At 39.4% G+C, this 21,392-nt stretch overlaps 1 protein-coding gene across 1 annotated transcript in view; it reads left to right on the plus strand.

The window, feature by feature from the left end:
• BIRC6 (baculoviral IAP repeat containing 6) overlaps nucleotides 1-21,392 on the plus strand; it is a 177,975-nt gene that overhangs the window by 151,694 nt on the left and 4,889 nt on the right. Inside the window, exons 66-72 of the mRNA XM_059467370.1 lie at nucleotides 1,645-1,855; nucleotides 9,774-9,919; nucleotides 10,768-10,878; nucleotides 11,993-12,210; nucleotides 12,890-13,051; nucleotides 14,347-14,424; nucleotides 18,517-18,705. Coding sequence (XP_059323353.1) covers nucleotides 1,645-1,855; nucleotides 9,774-9,919; nucleotides 10,768-10,878; nucleotides 11,993-12,210; nucleotides 12,890-13,051; nucleotides 14,347-14,424; nucleotides 18,517-18,705 — 1,115 coding nt within the window. The remainder of the gene's footprint in view (nucleotides 1-1,644; nucleotides 1,856-9,773; nucleotides 9,920-10,767; nucleotides 10,879-11,992; nucleotides 12,211-12,889; nucleotides 13,052-14,346; nucleotides 14,425-18,516; nucleotides 18,706-21,392) is intronic.

A 21,392-nucleotide genomic window follows, 5' to 3' on the forward strand; every position in this document is an offset into this window, starting at 1 on the left:
TCCACACATCATCAGATCCATATGTGTTTATTTTTACATATTGTGGGGTTTTTTTTGTGGGCAATAATTCTTCACTAGTAACTGAGCATAAAAAATGGAGGCATATATATATATATAAATATATATGTAAAGGTAAGAATTAGCAGGTAATTAAAACTGGTTTTCTTAACGTCAGTGTTTAAATTCAGTTTGCTTTAGATATATGGATTATTTTGACATGGGTTATCTTTAGAGCCATGACACCAGGCCTGGCAGATTAATATTTTGTTTTGGTAAATTTTCTTTCTATTCAATAGCACTTCACCCAGTTAAGAGTTTGTACCATTGTAATAGATTCAAAAAACAAATAGCAAGCTATTGATCAAAGAAGTCCTGGCAGAGATAAATCCAGCCTTAAACCTGCATAAACTGGCTTGTTGAATTTAGCTTGGCTATTTATACGGTCCCATCCTGCTGTATTTAGAGCTAAGGGTTTGGTGACAGGAGTTGAAAGTCTGTGATCTGCTTTAGCTTGGAGGATGAGATGTGCTAAATGAAACATTAAAGAGTTCTTCTGTGCTTTGTTCTGTTCTAATGCAAATTGTCAGGGGCTTTTTGTTGTCTGGCATTTTTTGCTGGAAAAAGAATAAATTTATTTTATCATAAACTCAGTCATTTGTGAATACTTTAAACTGGAGCAAATATTTTCTGCAGTTAGGTTAAAAATAGCATGTCCTAGGGGCAGAGGAAGCAGCTGTGTTAAAGTATCTGCCTATTGCTACATTTTCAGGATTTCTATTAATGATACAAAGTCAGTTGAAATGACATCCATTGCGTATTTGTGCAAACAAGTGGAGAAGAAAAATAAACAATGTGGTGCTAGGGAATCTATTAGAATTGTGTATCTCTGCCTGTCTTCCCTAATCAGAGGAGCTGATGTCTATATTCTACTCACAGTTTCTTCTGTAACACTTATATATCACACTGAAAAGCACTAAGAGAGTGAGGTTTGCCTGCCTAATATAAATTCTTACTCATCTTTGCTGTTTTGTGGTTTATATATATGCAGATAAAATTTGCATTCTCTGCAAGATACATAATGGTTTCTAAAACAATCCTTTCTTCATGAAAAGAAGCAAAACTGGACTTCAACTTAGTAGATAACTTCATTCATTTAAGAACCATAAATATTTTTGCAATAATGCGGAGAAATTTTCCCAAAGGAGAAGATGACTGTAAATAAAGTGATGTGAAAGTCTTTATACATGCCTATGCTATTAGATTCAGCAGATGTTATTCTGCTGTGCCATAGGTTGCAATTTTTCCTCCAGAGATTTTTGTTTACTGTTAGCATACAATTTGAGCCAGGACTGTATGCTAAGGTACTAGAAATTAATATAGCATGTGGTAATCCTGTTCCTTACCTTGTTAGCACTTTTGTCCTCTTGTGTCTTTTGTTAACCTTTGTTTTCCAGGTATCTTGTAATTTTCTTTCAGGTCCATTACAACACAAAAATGACGATTACAAAATACTGGATTTTATCATTACATTTCATTAATATTTTAATAATTACTAAAATGTAGCTTTTCTGTTTGAAACCTCCACACTAGGAGTGAGAGGGTCTGCAGTGTTAGTAATTTTGGTAAACTGCTTGTCTCTTGCAGTTTTGGATATGGCTCGCCACGTTCCCCTGTACCGAGCTCTGCTGGAGCTGCTCCGTGCGATTGCCTCTTGCACATCTATGGTGCCATTGCTGCTTCCTCTGTCAGGAGAAAGCAGCGAAGAGGAGGAGGAGCAGCTGGAGTCCCAGGCTTCTGTTGGGACCTTGTTGGCTAAAATGAAGACCTGTGTGGATACCTACACCAACAGACTGAGGTAAGCACTTGTATCAGCCCTGCCCTTCATTTAAACTGTACTGTGTGATTGTGCTTTAGGAGTGATACTCCCCAGTTTAGTGCCCCCACTGAGACACTCCAAACCGTGCTGCCCCTTGCTGGCTCCTGCCTTCCCCTCCCCCTGTGGTGGGCTGGAGGGACAATTGGAGGCATAAAAGCTAAAAAATCACAGGTTGAGATAAGAACAATTTGCTGGAAGCAGCAATGAGGTAAAAAAACAACAGCAGCAATATTATTAACAAAAGTGTACAAAAGAGAGAGTGATTCACATGCAGAAATGCTCATCATGGAGCTCAACCCAACCGCAGCTATACCACCCTGACCTCTCCCTCCAGCTGGGAGCAGGCATTATCCAGCTGCTCCCTCCAGTGTGGCACTGGCACCACCCAACTGCTCCCTCCACCATTCTTACTTGACCAGAAGGAAACCCTTCTTCCAGAGGAGAGTCCCTTTGCCCCGCCCCAGCAATGGTCTGAGGTGGGGTACATTAACCTCTGGGTCCTGGCTGTGCTCTCTCCTGCATACTGCAAAAATTAACCCTATTCTGGCTGGAACAGGATAAGCTTTTGCTTATTATTGATATAGAAGCGAAAGGAGATTAAATTCTGTATATTTCTCTGAATGGATGTTGCCATCCAGAGTGAGAATATACCATCTGTTTGATCTAGATTTGTATTTGTATGCATCTGTGTTGTTTACTGTACTATTTACAGGGAATGGTTTTGGTATGACAGACATAACCTGGTAGATTTGCATACTCTTGTATTTCATTAGTAATTATCAATGTTGCAATATAAATTTTCATTTATTTATTTTAATAATTTTCTGTTTCCAGTTGGTTTCTTGATTCTGTTTACTTGCTTCCAATTTAAAAACAGCTTCTTAAGAAATAATAACCTGTATTTCTCTGCAAAATTTAGTGCTGCCCCTTAGCATATGCTGAAACTTCATAGGAAGAAGGTAAATAAAATGGAGGAAAGGTAAATAAAAGAAGGTAAATAAAATGTCAGGACAAGGTGTGTGGAGAATGTTCTTTCTCCCACTATTAACTCAGAATATTTACCAACCATTACCCAAGAGACTTTTCAAGAAGGAATCTCATTATTGGGAACTCTTTCTAGTAGCTCCTGATGAACTGGACTTCACCCATCAATTTCTCCAATCCCTCTTGACTGATACTGCAAGTCTTGCTTATCAAGCATGTAAGGTACCTGTAGTGGCATATTTTTTTTTTGCTAGTGTAATGCAAAAGAAGCAGAACTGGGAAGGACAAAAGCCAGTTCTTTGTTGGATACCCACCTAAAAAAGTCAGCTTGTGCGGGCCGGCAATATTATCTATATATCTCATAGTGTATGTAATCTTCTTAAAATAGGAAAGAAACTTGGCTTTTATGTAATCCATTTCCGATACCTGTGTATGTGATTCTCCACCAGAATTGCTGACTGTTTTTTCTTTGTTCATCTGGTCATCCATTAGCCTGGGATATAATGGCCATGGAAACCTCTATCTTCTCATGGGATTTAATGGCCATGGAAACCTGTTTCTTCTCATCTCACTTCCCCAGGGTGAAGCCTAAGAAGTCTCTCTGTGAGAGTGGTGTGCACCTACTGTTCATAGGCTCTTTTCTGTCTCCTAAAGTAAATGCAGTAGGAGTAGTTCTTCAGTGCCAGCGTAGGATCTGGAAGCAAAGAAGCGTTCTAGAGTCACAATTATTTTAATATTAGATGGATTTGATAGGAGTTCTGTGGTTCATTCTTTGTGGGTTATCTGTACAATTTTCTTGCATTACTTTGTTATCCCAGCACAAAAGGAAAACCTGTATTTTACTGGGTGGTTTAAGCATAGTGCAGTTTGTGTTTGAAGCAGGGCATAGACAAGGATGAAAACATCAACAGCCTGAACAGCCTGGAGCCACTGGGGTGGAAGGCTTGAATTCTCAGCATTTTAGTTGAAGGTGTGCCAGAAATATAAGCAAGTATTGGCATGAATTTCTTAAATAGGACAATCTGCTGTTCCTTTCAGATCAAATTGGCAGAACAACAACCCAAAATCATGAGTTCTAGTTTCAAAGGCAAAACATCACATCCTCTGAGCAGCAGACTTGCATGTCTGCCAAATGTCATCTCTATGTTGGGCTGGGAGCATCCACTTTGTTCCAGAATTGAAGGGGACTTGGTTTTGGACTTCAGTTAGCATTGAATTTCCTTTACTTTCAAAGGCCACAGTATTCTGTTAGAAAACTGGGAAATTTCTGGATAATGGAGAAGACATTTAGGCATGAGATGATTTCTCATGGCTGTTTGGGTGCTAGGAAGTCAAAGCCATCAGTGATTGGAGAGCAGTCAGGCTGGTGTAATGAGTTACCATGAGAGATGGGTTTGAGACAAGAGCTTGCTGTGCTGGCTGAGCCCTTTGCTGCAGGGAGCTGCTGATGTGTGGCAAAGCAGGCTCATTGGAGCCAACATCTGCTGGGCGAGCTTCGTGGCAAATGGTTGTTCTGGCAAAATGAGATGGTGGCTCATTTGTGTGATGTGCTGTCTAGCAAGCTTATCCCTAAAATTCCTAACTATGCTTCATGGGGATGCTGGAATACAACCAGGTGGGCTTGAGGTATTATCTCTGCTATGGCTTTTCATTGTCTTCACTGCTATTTTGAAGAACTTTTATGTGAAAGAGTGCATTTTTCAAATTAAAAAAAATGTCTTTAGAACTGGGCCCCAAGAATCAAGGCCTAATTTGTTTTAATTTATTTTTCTTTAAAAAACAATTATCACTTCCTTCTGCTGCATGTTGAAACTCACATTTTGAGTTGATGGTTGTCTGCAGGGAGCAGTCCTGCAGCCTCTGGTTTGGAATGCTTCCACTGAAAGTCTGTAAATAGTGCTTCAAGCCCCAAGGTGGGGTAGGTGGAGCCATCTGGGAGGAGGTTACCAGCTTTCACCAGTGGTCATTTGCAAAATCACAGCCCCTTGCCTGTTTTGCCTGATTTCAGGAGATTTGTTTGAGCAAGTGTGAATTACTGGAAGGAGTAAATGTGCAGTCCATGAGGGCTGTGATTGCAAACCCAGGGTGGTTTTATCCCAAGACAGTGAGTCCCAGCCTAAAACTAAGCAGCCCTGTGCTGTAAGCACTGTCCCTGTGGGGCACAGGGGCTGAGTGCTTCATTGGCTGCACTCTGGGAATGCTTTGATAAGGGTATCATTCTGTATCACCACATTCACCTGCAAGTACCAGGCACGGGTGAGTAAGTATTAGTATTGACTTTGAAAATTAAAGTTGCCTTGGGAGTGTATAATTCATTTTACATTTAGCACAGCATAAAGAGAAGGCTGTCATCTCTAGCACAAGCTAAATTAATGGCTTAAATTATTAGCATGTACACTGCTGTCTTTTCTAGCAAATATATTAGTGACTGTCATCCCTTTAAATGTGGGTTGACATTTTCTCTGCTTCTCCTTCAGTGGCTGAAAAACAGTATGGGAAAGTTTCCGTGTCTGAATTTTATATTTGGCTCCTCCTCCACTCTGGAACATTTAGATAAAAGTTTTTCCTGCATTAAAGCTCAGGAGTTTGTTAAACTGCTAGTTAGTTGTCTGCATACAGAAATCTCTATGCAGGCTGATAGAATACAAGGAAGGAGCTGAAGCATCTTATTGGCTTTATGATTTCACTTTTGGTATTTTGTCTCCTCTTCACAGAGTGTTGAGAGAGCTGTAAAGTTCCCACCAACTGCTTCTCTCAAGCTGGGGCCCTACTGGTGCCTCTGGATCACTCATGTATCACCCAGCTTGGAGAGAGAAGGAATCCAGGCAGGACTGCAGCACTGGAGATGGCAGCAAGAAGGGGGATTGGAATTTTCTCAGCTAATAGTGGGCTTTGCCCACATTATACCTGCTCACAAATGACAGAGTAGTCATCAGGTTGCTTTTCTCATGTGTGCACAAAGCAATACCGTGTGTTTCAGGTCACAGTGAGATATAGTTTATGGATTATCATCTTCAGTAGAACTGTAATTCTGGCACTGGAGGACTCAAAAATTGAATCTGACCAAGGAGTTATTTTGTGGGGTCTGTAGAGCAGCCACAAGGCTGCAGCAGGCTCATGGAGGCTTCTGACCTTCCTGAGGGACTGGGACCCTCACAGTGACTCTGACAGTGACCCTCACTGTGTGTGCTCTAAGATTGCCCAGTGCATTGGTGATATGCGAAACCCTTTGAACTTTTTCCTGGGCTTTGAATAACATTTTTGTCTCAGCCCTTTTATAAGAATACAGTTTAGGGAACAAAATAGGCTTTTAGATTTTTTAGACCAGGATGTTTTGTTATATGAGGGAGATGGGTACAGAGACCATATTCACACCTCCATCTGCTCCAGAGCTGTTTTGTGCAAGATTTTTGTCTTATAGTGCTCTTGTTCTTTTTAAATTGCATGATTTAATAGCCATTTAATAGCCAAATGCATAAACGTGTTTTAAGGATATGTTTTCAGAAAGGGCTGCTGTGGTCTTCTAATGTCAAAGAAATAGAAAATTAAGTATAATAGTTCATGTCTGCAGGGATGTTCATTTCTATGTCAGATCACAAAACTCTGTGAGCTTTAAAAATTATCATCAGTGTGAGAGTACATATGGCTGGGGAACCATGGACAGATTTTCCCATCTAGAGTCTAGGGAATTACTTGATTTTCCATATGCTGATTGTAAATAAACTGAGAAACTGTAAAATGCTGTTAAATTTCTCCAACATTTGTGAATAATTCTAAAGTAGACAATAAAATAATGAAGCAGATGCTTACAGGAGAGCTGGAGAAGGACTTTTTGCAAAGACATGTGGAATGGCTTCAAATCAAAGAGTAGGTTTAGATTAGATATTAGGAAAAAATTCTTTGCTCTCAGGGTGGTGTGGCACTGGAACAGGTTGCCCAGAGAAGCTGTGGATACCCCATCCCTGGAGCTGTTCAAGGCCAGGCTGGATGGGGCTCTGAGCAATGTGGTCCAGTTTAAGGTATCACTCCTGTGGCCGGGGGTTGGAATGAGATGATATTTAAGGTCCCTTCCTTCCCAAACCATTGTGTGATTCTGTGATCTCACAAACTGTGCAGGATGGATCATACTAAGTTGGTGTTCTTTTGAATCAAATAAAGGTAGGAAGACAAAATGGGGGAAGAAAAAACTGGATGTCATCATTGATAGGAGTCTTGCATGCTATGGCAATATCAGTTGGTTTGTTCCCCAAAAGTGGGGAAAAAGCCTTACTTTTATCCTAACTAACCATTAGAATATACAAGGAACACTTGTGTGAGGAAGCTAGATGTTGATAAGGCAGTATGTCTAATTTTGGAAATTTGTGTACCAGCTATCTTACCCTCCCTAGGAAACTGGCTGAAATCCATGATTAGGCAGAGTCAAGGTCAAAAAATGAGACTTGGATGGGGCAGAGGTATAGCTGAGTCAGATTTATTCCTGCATTTTGCTTGCTAAACTGCTTTTCCACAGGTGTGGCCTGACTGAGAAGTTAGGCAGCTGGATAATGTAGCTGTCAGAGTAGAATTGTTCTGCAAACATAGGATTTTAAAAGTCTCTTGTGAGGAGAGGCAGGGCAGGGGTTTTCTGTTGTGCTCATGATTGCAGTGGACAGAATCTCCTTTCCCTTTCTTGGTGGTGGCACACGAGATGTTGGGAGAATACAGTTCAAAAGGGCTGAAGTGTAACTGTTGCACACAGCAGGGAGAACAAGAGGAAATAATATAATTGGTACTTTGCATTTGAGTAAATGTCTCCTTTCCCTGCTGCTTCAACTAATATATATTCCTTGTCTGCTGAGGTAATTGCTGTCAGTAACTCACTATGTCTGTAGGAGTTTTTAAGCATGTGGTGAAGCATTTTGCTTAATGAGGCCAACACCTTGATTTTTTTGATTCTAAGACCAAATAGAAGGAGGAAAACCAAACAAGTGTTCCAAATTGTAAAAGCAAGTGGACAACAGAAGAGCCACAAGAGCACTGTTTTGAAAATGGATTTATAAGAATTAATAATACTTTTAGTACCTTCACTAAGCACATGTTTATTGCTTTTCACACATCTTTCTCTTGCATAATGCCCACTGACATTTTACTTCAGCCAGAATTTCTCCAAGGGTTTTGTAGCAAATAGCTTAAGGCTTCTGCATCAATACCAGGCAGGTCTAAATCTGTATACCTTTCTAGGGACTGGTAGCTGCTAGCATGTGCATGATGTTAAAACAGGTTATCACTGAGGTTTAGTAGGTTTGAATATGTATTGCTGAAGGTGCTTAGTATGTTATTTTAAAAATATTGGCCTAGCTTTCTACAAGGAAAAATGCAATACTAAGGATTGGAAAGTATGAATGAGAGATGCAGCTGCTGCTTTTTTGTCATACAATGTTCTTCAAATGCAACCTGGGGCTGGCTGTGATGCCTCCGATTCCTTCTAACTTTGAGTATCTGAAAGCTCAGAATAGCTTGAAGTCTGCCATGGGCTAATATCCTTTTGGATTAAATCTGGAACAGGGAAAATGGACCGTGCTACAGTAATGTATTTTGTTATTAATGCTCTCTAGGGATATTCTCATTTGATTAGGTACAGTTCAGAGACCATATTCACTACTACTGTAATCACCTCTGCTGAATAGTTGAGAGAGTCATTCATTATGCACAATTTCAGTCTAGATTAAAACACAGAAAGGTTTTAGTTGGTAAAATATGTTTGCTATATCAAAACATTGAATTGCTGGTTTTACTCATGTGAATAGTTTCTTGGTTTGCTAGTGAGAAAGAGCAAACCACTTCATCTTGGCTGTTGAACTTGTTTGGGTATCAAAACGAACAAGTGCTGTTGAAACAAAAATGAGTAGAAATTGTTGTAAAATAATTTGGGAGCTGTTAGCATTGAAATCTTCCAAGTTTTGCAGGATGACAGTTTAAATTTATGTTAGCTCTCAAAACACAGAAGCTTTTAAATACTCACATTTAGGTTACATTAGTATCAAATACCCTTGTCCTCATTTCAGCAGTTGACTATCTGTGCTGGTAAGGACTGCATTGTCACAATCTAAAGATTTAAATGTATGATTACTGTGCAGCTAGCTTCTATCAAACAACAGTGTTGTGCACATTTATTTGAAAATGCGGTGCATGTTTAAATTGACGTTTTGATTTGCGGATCATAAACATCCAATGTAACCTAGATGCTTTTTATATTTTAAGGCTCTTAAAATTATGTTACATTAAACTCCTTACTGAAATAAAAGCTCTACATTTCTGTAGCCCAGAAGAGAACTGCAGAGACAAAATTTGTATTTGACCCACAGTCCTGTGGTGCCTGGGTTGATGTTCATCTACATGCTGTGAATTTTTACTGGAGGTTTCCTAGAGTTTCATCATTAGTGTATTTTCAGTAATTGCTAGTGTATTGTGTAGGAAGGAGCATTTTGTCACCTATTTAGGACTTAGTTTTGCACAAGGATCTGCAAGGATGAAATGCATATTCATGACATGATCTTTGTTAGATTGATTTTGTAAGGTTTTCTAATCCTACATGAAGGTGTGCAGACATCAGGTCAGCCTGAAGGGTAGGCCTGAAATGTTGAAGCAGAAACTGCTGTACTGCAATTGCTGGCTTTGTGTTCCTATTTTCACTGCTCATACCAGCTGTACCTCTGTTTGTCAAATCAAGGCAGCATGTTCAGTGTTGGAACTGCTGGTTGCTTCATTCAGTGACGAACCTGAAGGTACAGAGACATATTCCATTTCAGAAGGCTTGGTTTAGTCTCAATCCATTACCTTTGGTATTTTTCCCTGTTGACAGATGCACTGGATACTGTATGTCTGGTTGAAAGATACTCTCTCATGTTATATCCTATTTCTTTGCCCCATGCAGGTCTAAAAAAGACAAGGCTAAAGCAGGAGTAAAACCAGACAGCTCTGATCAGGAGCCAGAGGGACTGACCCTGCTGGTGCCAGACATCCAAAAGACCGCAGAGATCGTTTATGCTGCCACCACCAGCCTGCGCCAAGCAAACCAAGGTGGACACACACACTCCTATAAGTGCTGCTGCTGTTTGTCTGTTGTGCAGCCATTTACTTATATGGCTTTACTTATACTTGCATAACTTATAACTCAGCTTAAAGGCAAGGCAAAACACTTCCTCCTGTCCCCAACTGCTGACTGCATTTTCAAAAGTGGTTGGAACCTTGTTGAAGTTTTAAGTGTTTTGATGAAGGAAACAGAATAATTCAAGTAAGTTAGAGGACACCTAACAGCTTTCAGCACAATTATGTAGCACCTTTTTTTATTATTATTTTTCTTGGAAGAAAACAACATACAGGACCTTTAGTAATAAAACTTTTCTGTTGAAACTAAATCTTCTTAATTGGATTAACTATGAAGTAGATGAATGCAGAACTAAAATCTGAAACATGGGTTGAACCTCAAAAGACCATCTGGTTGTCTAGTAATATAAACTAAAGATTAAGTAGCGAATCAGGGGAGTGCATTTTATAAAGGTCTGTATAATCAGCTCCTGATTTTGGAGAGTCCATTAATGCATGTGGGAATAGCCATCCACACAAGCATATGTCATACTTCCTATTTGAAATTAAAAAAAAATAAATTAAAAGAAACAACAAAAGAATATTCAAAGAAGCAGCAGCAGTCATGACTTATTTCTAAGCTGAGATTATGATCTTTATTTACTCCAAGCTGCTCAGATAATGGTATACAGTAGTGAGAAAGAGATTTGTATACCCTAAGTGATGCCCAATTTTGAGATGTCTCTATGAAAGAGTGTAACCATAAAATGGCAACACTTGCTGTGCTTTTCTTGGAATTACATAGCTAATTACAAATAATCACATTTTATTTTACACAACAGAAAAGAAGATGGCTGAATACTCCAAAAAGGCTGCTGTGAAGCCCAAGCCTTTGTCTGTTTTACGATCCCTTGAAGAGAAGTATGTGGCTGTCATGAAGAAACTCCAGTTTGGTAGGTTGAGAAGTGTGAACGTGTGTGTTTTAGAAAGCAGACACTGAAGAACTGTGTGTTCTGTTGAACAGAATCCATTTTAAAAATTAACAACTGTCTTGCATATGTGACCACTGATAATTTTCACATGAGGAAAATTGTAGATCTGTGTTTCCAGCTTACCAACTCATGCAGTCTTTGAACTAATAAGAAATGTTTTAAGCATGTATTAAGGTAATTCAAGGGACCAGATGAATTCAGTGATGTGATGGTGTTCATATTTTCATTACAGTAATGATCTCAAATTAGATTGAAATGCTTGATTTTTTTAAAGCTCATCTATGAGCTTTATATATTTATTTATATATCTATATAGTGCAATGTATTGCATTTGGAAAATGTGATGGGAATTGGTCCTTACTTTAGTCATAAAAGGAATGTGTTACCAAAAAAATTCATAAAGAACTAATAGTATCTTATCCAAAAAGGAGCTATAAAACTATTGCAAAAACATTCTCACTGAGTATTTTTTGCGTTGCAGTGACAGCATTTGCAGTCACATTTCTTTGCTGTTGTATTTGCAAGAGGTTTTCCTCACAAATGCTTGTGGAGCGTACGCCAAGAATAGGAGCTATGAAGGTTTGTAGGAAGTGCGAGCTTTTCCCTCTGGCAGCTGTGCTGCAGATTTTGTGTAGCAAGTGATTAAAGAAAACCAGCTCTAGTGTAGTTTTTCATGGTTCCTCAATAACATTGCCACGAGCACACAAGTAAATACCACTGGCACTTGGCTTCACAAGGGTTCCATTATTAGCATTGTTATGTATTTGTCAGTATCATCATGTTCCTGGTTGGGAATAGCTGGTAGCTTTCCAGATTGGGAGTGGTGTGTATTTGACAAGTTGCATATGGGAGTTTGTAAATTAGCTGCAGATATTGTTTCAGCCCAGCACTGTTAATGCTTTGGTTTCTGTGATCACTGTTAATGGGAAAAAAAAAAAAAAAGTGTTTTCTGAGTTACTGTGATGCAAATTAAATTTTCCTTTGTTTAATTTTAATGCTCATAATCTTTATCCAAGACTAATCCCCTACAAACTTCCCTCCTTTCCTGACACATTAAAATTCTCTTCTCTTCCAGATACATTTGAAATGGTTTCCGAAGATGACGATGGCAAACTGGTATTTAAAGTAAACTACCACTACATGTCTCAGGTGAAGAACGCGAGCGACGCCAACAGCGCAGCCAGGGCCCGGCGTCTGGCGCAGGAGGCCGTGACTCTGTCGACCTCCCTGCCGCTCTCCTCCTCGTCCAGCGTCTTCGTGCGCTGTGACGAGGAGAGGCTCGACATAATGAAAGTAAGGAAGCAAAGCTGGGTTTAGTTCTCTCTTCAGCTTGGCAGAGAAGTGTTCAGGAAGGTGCCTGAAATCTTAGGGAAAACCAGAAATATTTCACATCCACTTTAATTGCTGTCCAGGCATTAATGTAAGTGATAACATTTGAGTCTGAGTCTGATTTCTCAGCAGCTTGGCAGGGACAGGGAGAGCCCATCTGCCCCAGGAGTGCTCTGTTGGCCAAGGAGTCTTCACAGAACAGGATTCATTCTTTTTCAGCTATTCAAAAGGGAAAAGTTTAGTGCTGTTGCTCCATTATGGTCCAAACATATCTTCGCATGTGACCATTGAAGTTGCAGGCAGTAGGTATGGAGAAGTACACTGAGTGCCTCTGGACCTGTATTTTGGAAAAAACATTCTGTTAATAGCATCCAATAGGAAAGAGTTTTCAGCTCCTTCTGTCTTGCTTTCCATTTGGAATCTGGAGAAATGAGTGTTCACAGAGGGCTTTGCTTACTCACAGTATCAGAATGAACAGACCAACAGCCTGTGTGTGATTATGAGATCTAATAATAATTCCTGCTACACAGCAGGTGGAAATAAAATGCTTCATATAACTTAAAAAATCTCAATTGTGTGATAGATACAAGGGTGGGGATTTTAAATTCTGGTTTTTTTCTTTCTCTCTTTTTAACGCTGGTAGGTTCTCATTACTGGTCCTGCAGACACCCCGTACGCAAATGGTTGCTTTGAATTTGATGTGTATTTCCCACAAGACTATCCAAATTCCCCTCCACTTGTCAATCTGGAAACAACTGGAGGCCACAGCGTGAGATTTAATCCAAACCTCTACAATGATGGCAAGGTAAGTCAGCTGGGATCCTGTGTTAGATGTAAAACGGAAATGAAACTGATGAAAGTTATTTCCTTTTGTGATTGAATTATGGATCAGCCACTCCCAATGTACAGGAGGAAGCTCTGTGGTTAATACCAGTATTCAGAATGATATGAAGAGGGATTTGCCAGTTCCAAGTGGGAATTACCTCCTTTCTAAATAGTCTTGCGGATTTTTGGAGATCCAGCCTTTATGAGTTGGATTGGACCAAAAAAGCAAGTACTTTTGACTGAGAAAAATGTTCTTTTCCAACATTTTCTGCTAAATGAACCAGTCAGAAATCTGTTTTGGCTAGCTGAAATACCCTTTCCATGGGTATGGAGTATGCTTCATATCAGCTGCAGCTGAAGGTTTGCTGAGTGCCTTGTCTCTTCTTCTTCATTTGTTTTCTATTAATGTGGACACTGAATATAATTCCTAGTGGAGACTTGATCTCCGTTTTTCTTTGTCTAGTTTTAAGTCTTGGAAAATACTTGCCTCTAAGTTTCTTCTGGTCATTTTGTCTCTTTGTTTTACCTGTCCTGGATTTTTCCATTTCACAATAAGATTCAAGAACACCATAAACTTCCCTGACATTCAGATCAGTCACAAAAGTTAAGGAATAATTCAAATTTCTTGATAGAATGTGAGACAGAAACTACCTTTTACATGCTTAAGCAGAATAATTGTCTTCAAAACACACAATTACAGGTTTTATAACAGTATTTAAAGCAGAAGATAGAGAATTGGATAATATTCATAATTCTTTTTTTTTTGGAGCCACTAGAATCCATAGGTTTCCTGTGAGGAAAAGCAATCTGCCTTGTCTTGTTTATTTATTATCATGCCGTTCTTGTTATCCGCATTATTTTTATGTTTTCCATTCAAAATAGTCTCATGGTCTTAAGCTGTACTAGGAGAGCCTTCGGTTGGACATTAGGAGGAATTTGCCCACAGAAAGGATGTTTAGACATGGGATTGGGCTGCCCAGGAAAGGTGGTGGAGTCACTGACCACCCCTGGAGGTGTTTAAAGCAAAGACTGGACCTGGCATTCAGTGCCCTGGTCTGGTTGACATGGTCTTGTTCCATCACAGATTGGACTCAATGATCCCTGAGGTCTTTTCCAACCTCATTGATTCTGTGATTGTTTAAAAAACAAATTTGTTTTTTAAAATGCTGTTGTAAAAAAGTTTGTAAAAAAATTAATGTAATGCCAACATTCTGTCCATGCAGAACAATTTCGTCGTCATATTTGTCTGTGGTATTAATAATGTCACTTTTTCAGGTGTGCTTAAGCATACTTAACACATGGCATGGGAGACCAGAAGAGAAATGGAATCCCCAAACATCAAGTTTTTTGCAGGTGAGCAATTTCTTCTTTCTCTTCTAAATGTCATTTAGGAGTAGTAAGTTGTCTCTTAGTCCTAAAGATTCCTTTTCTAGACCATTTAAACCAGATTAATCTTCAAATAAGCATAAATAAGACAAAAGTCCAGAAAATGTACTTGGAACTCTTGGAAAGGAACACTGCTGAGGAGACAGGTTCTTCAGAATGCTCTTTCTAATGAGTATTTCTGTTGGTCTGATCTTGAAGAGCAGCTGTTCATGTGTGCAGTTTATTCCTGCACCAGCTCTGCCCAGATGATTCCAAATAGTTTATTTTATTTTCAAAAATTAAAAAAAAAATTACTAGGAAATGACAATCTCATGGATTTATCACAAACTTTTTATGGTGAAGACAAAAGAGGCTCCACACTGAGAGATGAGAAAGTGAAGTACACAGTGCAGACTGTAGTCTTCCTCCTCCTAAGTGTGCAGGTGAGCTGAGTAGAGAAAAAAGATGAAGGGAATGCAAGTGCAGCTGTGCTGTGTTCAATAACAATTAGTGTTACATTAGAGCAGAATTTATTAGGGCGTGCAGTCCTTATAATTTTCAGCTTTATTTCCCAGACATGCACTGAGTCACAAGCAAAGACATTAAGTAAAAGTAAAGCTTGCAATGGCTTCTTTCCTATGGCAGTTACTGAATTTATTCCGAGTTTGGAGTAATTATTATGTAGCACAAGGTACAATTTCTGTTCCAAATCCTAGAAGACTGCACAGCTTCAGCATAATAGAATTCCTGCCTTCAGCAGAACAGATTTCAGCTTGTTCAGGATTTGGCCTTGGAGAGCAGATTTATCAGTCTCCTGCTTTATCAGTTCAAGAAGGTCTGTTCCAGTGTGTGGAAGTCAGGCGAGCGAGGCAGAGGGCCAGCATGGGTAAACAAGAGCTCTTGCCTAAGCTCAGCTGCAAAGAAAAGCAAGCAAAGGTGGAAGGAGGGGGTGGCTACTTGTGCAAAATAAAAAGATATTGACCAAACATTCAGGAGAGAAATTAGGGAAACTAAAGCTCAGATGGCACTGAAAATGTTGAGGGTTAAGAAGACAAACATGAAGAGCTTTTCATAAGTATGGTAGCAGCAAAAGAACACATTTTCCTTAGGCTCTCCAGCTCAGAGGGGAAGGAAACCTATTGGCAAGGGCATGGAAAAGGCAGAGGTCACCTCTGCCTCACTCTTAGGGGTAAGACTTGCTTTGCCTTGTCCCTGAGCCCTCACTAGGGAGGTTGGTGAGAATGAGGAATTACCCACAGTAGAGGAACAGTATTGAAGCTGCTTGGACACACATGTCCATGGAACCAATCCCCATGAGTCCAGGGGAGCTGAGGGAGCCAGCTGGTACCACTGCAAAGCCATTAGCTCCCATCTTTGACAGGCAGGACAATCAAGGGAATTTCCAGGCAAATCTCCCACTCAGCTTCAAGATCAGCTAGAGAGAGGATCATGTTGGGATAGGTATCCTTAATGAGTGCAAGTCTCCCAAGATCCAAATTCTTAATCAAGAGATGAACTGCAATTTCAGACTTGAAGTGTAAAATCAGTGTAGAAAGGTACAAGTATTTAGGAAGTCTTATTTTCACCAAAGTCCTTTTTCTTACATTAAAATGTTAGATTTGATAGTTAGAAATCACATACAGCATAGAAGTTTATAAATTAAAACTTTCTTTCAGTGTTTCATTTTGAGAATAGTAAGAAAACTGTTGGAAAAAGTCCCATCCCTACCATATTGGGAGAAAAACACTTTACAACTATTAAATAGAAAACAGCTGTAGGACTAAATGAATTGCTTGGAAAGAATTAAGCACTACATGTTTTTTCTGGCTCAGAGATTGAACTATCGTCAGACCACCCAAAATACTTCAGAAATTAATTTTTATTATCCAGCAAAACTGGAAGATTGGTGTATAGTTTCTCATTCATTACAGTTATAATTGAAAGTATTGACTGCTTATTCAGGCCCAGGAAGTAAAATGCTGCCGTGTGACATTTCTCTACCATAGCTACTTTAAAAAGATATAAATATCCAAAATAGAACATTTTTGAAAAGCAAAAACCTGTTCTTCCAGAGACATGTAAAGGCCACAGAGATCACCTTTCATACCCAAAGCCTTGGCCCTGAAGTCACTTTGCCATGACTTAGCACATGCACATTAATATTCTGCCTTTTTGGTAGCTATGTGGCCATTTGCTTGATGTGTGAGATGCATTCTGTACATTTTAATACATTTACCTATGTCTTAAGGTTTAACACTAAATAACTGTAGCTGCTTCTAGTTGAGTGCAGGGCAGGGTACAGGAGACTGTGATGATGGTGCATATGGTACCAGCAGCTACCTGGAGCACCTGCCTGAGAAACAGAAAAACCTGGTTTATTTTCCCTCTCAGCCCAACAAGGGAGGCTGGTTCATATCTCCCGCTGCACAGCTGCCTGTCCAGTCCAGGATAAAGACTTGGCTGCCCTAGACTGCCAGTCTGTGCTGTAATGAAAGCACAGCCACCACACAAGGGCAAAGTGCGATGGCATCTAAAGGAGTGAGGCTGTGTTCCTGTGAGGTGCTGGTGGGAGTGAGGGTAGCCTGTGTCATTCAGCTGGCTCTTGGACTGCTGCTTTGATAGGAGTTACTGATCTGGCATTGTGTCTGTGGAGTGAGGAACCATCACAGAGAAGATGGGAAGCTGGGACACTCCTGTGCCCCCTTTGCTACAGGAGAAACTCCAGAAAAATGCCACACCTGAGCACAGAGCGCAGCTGTGGATGTCAGGGCACTGCCTGCAAAAGAGTCAGAGTTTGGATTGCTACTGACATGGCATCTGTCTGATGTGAGCTGTACATTCTGCATCCACCAAGAAAAAGGAGAGCTCTTGTCTTCCACATCCAAATTCACAAATTAGGGGATGTTTTAAAGCTCTAAGTTGTACCTAGACTGGGAGGAGAGTCACTTCCAGAAACAGCTGCCCTGACATCTGGGTATCTGCACCTAAGTATGCCCAGTGCTGGAAATGCCATTCCTAGGTCTGAAACATATCATCAGCTTTTCACTAAATGAGGAAATATAAGTGTTTCAATCATCTTGGTTGAATTCTTCACAGTTCTGGAAGTTTGTGTCACAGAACTGAAATCCCTAAAATTGTTGCTGGTGGACTTGGTCCTAAGTACATAAGAAAACCTTGCCCTTCATTTAGTAAAAAAAGCAAATTGACAGGGATAAACTTTAATACTGGAAAAACTAGCAAGCCTTCAAATCATGAATATGCAGTACATCTACATTTGGATACCTAAGAGCCTTATGTATCTGTTTAATTCTTTGGGGTTTATTAGGAATGGCTGAGTAAATAGTTAATTGCCTTGAATATACATAAACATCTATTCACACATGTGCTGGATAGTAAAATAGAAAGCAGAGAAGTTGTTATTTCTGAATTACTGAATAGTTGGTGCTTTGTTCATATAGTATTGAAAACATTTTTTCCCTTATCTTAAAAATATACTGAGGTTTTGTTTTATTGATATATGACACAGTATTGTTTGTAAAATCAGAAACTAAACAGCTACGAACATTCATTTAAAAGAAAAAATGGGAGATGATGTAGATGAGGATTTCAGTGGTTCATGTGGCATTTTACCTCCTTTGGTTTTTTCCCATCTACTTCAGAATTACAGGAATTAGCAAGCTCAGCCATAGGGGAAAAAATCAAAATTGTTGATTGAGAAGCTGACAAATACACTTTCTTTTGCAAAGGGGCACAATCAGACATCTCTTCCTTTAAATACTTTCTTTTATTTATATCTGTATGTTTGCTTTGTAGGGTTTTAAGTTACATTTGTCATTTTCTCAGTGTTTGAGCTAAATACACAGCCACAGGACTCGGTGGTTTTTGTGTGTAGTGACAGTTTAGGTTTGAAAGCGTGGATGTTCCTGCTTGCACCTAGCCTGTATCACAAATGATAGTACTTTGCCAAATGGTAGTACTTTGCCATAGAAATGGTTTTGCTTGTAAAGTGAGAGGAGCTTTGTATATTTGTAAGAATACTTTGGCAGCACAATTTGAATATTTGGTTTCTTCTCTTACCAGGTGTTGGTGTCTGTGCAGTCCCTAATACTGGTGGCAGAACCATACTTCAACGAACCAGGTTACGAGCGATCGCGAGGCACTCCCAGTGGTACCCAGAGCTCCAGGGAATACGATGGAAATATCCGACAGGCCACAGTCAAGTGGGCAATGCTTGAACAAATGAGAAATCCATCACCGTGTTTTAAGGAGGTAGGTTTTGTGAAAAGCAGTATTTCTCTTTTTTGAGCATTAAGAATAATGCAAATATTTGGTAAGATAATGCATGAGATGTCTGTTTTAACCTTCAGTCAAGAGACTGAAATGAACAAGGATGCACCAAACTTCACAGACTCTTTTCTGGGAAAGAGGAATGCAGGCAAAGTGGGACTGACCTGAACAGGATGTTGGTGCACAGTTGGATAAAACATGTTTCAATCAGCTCACTCTTACTACTGAGCAGGACCTCTTACATGGCCTGTAACACATTTTGGTCAGCCCTACAAAGGGCACTCCATGCTCCACACTTTGCATAAACAGCAGGCAGTATTTTCCCAAGGATCATAAATTTCAAGCAAATACAAAGAAACACTTCATATAAACCAAGATAATGCAAATTGGAAAAATACCTTGAAAGAAATGCCACAAAGCATCTGCACTAGAAACCTGTGCCTTTGAAAACAACTGTCTCCATGCTGCTAAAAGCAGTGCTAACCTTCATGCATTCAGGCTGTCTTTAAAAAAAATTATTGTAATCAATCAAATTGCCTAATTTGCTTACATTCCTGAAGATAGACTAAAACTCACCTGTAGCATCCTAGAAGAATTTCATTATTAGGGACTTCTCAGTGTCTGTAGTCCAACTCCTTTCCCAAAAGCAGATGAGTTAGATATCAGGGGTTGAACATATACAACAAGAGTTCAAAGGAAAAGGAGCTGAAGAAGCACTAAGAGAATCTGCATGAATATTAATACAAAATGTTTGGTCAAACATGAGTCATCTCACAGTATTACCAGCGAATATTTCCAGAAAAACTCATTTTGCTCTGAACTACTACAGCTGTTGCCAGTGTTGAAGCGTGGAACCACCTGGCAGTATCTCCTATGCCTTCAATTGTCTGCATAATAAAATGTTGAAAAAGCCTAAACGTTTTAGGATTATGCACATTGCTGGGTGTGGCATCTGAGATGCTGATCTCCCATCCCTTCCTTGATATTGTAAAAAACATCCTTTGGAATGCAAAACCTTTTTTCATTAAAATTACTGTGTCTTGTGGAATAAGAAACTATATTTTTATCCACATGCAGGTAAAAAAGGATGTGCAGTGTATGTAGGGATGTTGAATTAATGAAATAAAACCTGGTGGTGGTTCGGAATTACCTTTTAAATGTTCTACTCAATAAGTAGAAGACCATGCATGATAAAGATATCTGGATACATAATCCAATAACTTCTGCCAATAGTTCTTTTTCTTCTAGCTAATGTAAAAGTTTCACTTTGGCAAAAGGCATTCTCAAATCACAGTAAGATTAAATTAATTGAATATATAAGAATATATAAGAAAGCAGTGGACAATAATGCTCCACATTCCTTCTCACATGTACAGAAGTGAAGGATATGCAGTCTTACACCATTTGGTATCTGAATCCCAGCTATTATTGCTGCACTTTTCTTTAAGAGTCTCAGTAATTTTGTGCTTATTCTGCAGTGCAGCTGTCACACTGCTGGTATGAAAAAGGCAGCTTTGGAACAGTGCTAGAGTCCATCCTCAGCCCCATCCAAATGTAAATGCATCTCTCAGATTATCTGAGCACTTCTTTGGGACATTCCCTTTTTGTTCAGACCTCTGGGATTTTTGTACAGTTATCTTAGAAACCTTAACAGTGATTTTCAACTCAGTAACACAAATGCAAACTCATGATGAAGACTGAAGTCTAAGAACATACATCCTGAAATCTGTTGTCTTCAAAAATCTGAGTCTTGTCTTCAGTATCTTAAATGAGGGGTAGGCTCAGGAGATCTAAACTGCCAGTCTTTGGGAGTTTTTCCAAGCTCCATTATGGATTTAAGGAATGTATCCAGAATTGAAGTCAATTACGCTTTCAATATGCAATTTCTATTTAGACAGATAGCTATTTTCTTTAACCTCCAGAGGGAAAAATTATTTTTCCTGTTATGTTGCAATATGGCCAAGAACTCTCAGTTCTCAATAAAATTTCTTTGGTTTTATTGTTGCCTTCAGTGTTCAGAGTTTCAGAAAACTGTTTAAGACAAAGCCAACACCAAGTAGAGTTTCACAACTTTGTATGAGTGTTGATTGGTTGGATTTTTTAAACTCAAATACGTACTTCAATACCAAAATTACTCTTCAGTGAAATACTGGCTCCCATCCAAACTGGGCAGCTCAATTGCCATGGCCTGAGAATTCCAGTGTCCCCAAATGTGCTGCCTCTGCCTAGAGCCAAGTGGCTGCATCCCCTCGGAAGCAGCTGCTGTGATCCTGCTCTCGGCAGAAGCGTGCGATGTTCCTGTGCTCGTAGCCCAGCAGTGCTTCTGCTCTGTGGTGGTGTTCACAGGGCAAGGGAAGAGACCAGAATCTTGACGCCATGTTTCAGAAGGCTGATTTATTATTTTATTAAATATATTGTATTATATAAAACTATACTAAAAAAGTAGAAGAAAGGATTTAATCAGAAGGCTTGAAAGGAAAGGAAGAGAATTGAATGATAACAAAAGCTCATGACTCTCAGAGAATCCTAGCCAGCTGACTGTGATTGGCCATTAATTAGAAACAACCAACATGGACCAATCAAAGATGCACCTGTTGCATTCCACAGCAGCAGATAGTTACTGTTTTTCTTTTCATCTGAGGCTTCTCAGTTTCTCTGGAAAAAAAAAT

Source organism: Ammospiza nelsoni, chromosome 3, assembly GCF_027579445.1.
Source record: "Ammospiza nelsoni isolate bAmmNel1 chromosome 3, bAmmNel1.pri, whole genome shotgun sequence".
Taxonomy (NCBI): domain Eukaryota; kingdom Metazoa; phylum Chordata; class Aves; order Passeriformes; family Passerellidae; genus Ammospiza; species Ammospiza nelsoni.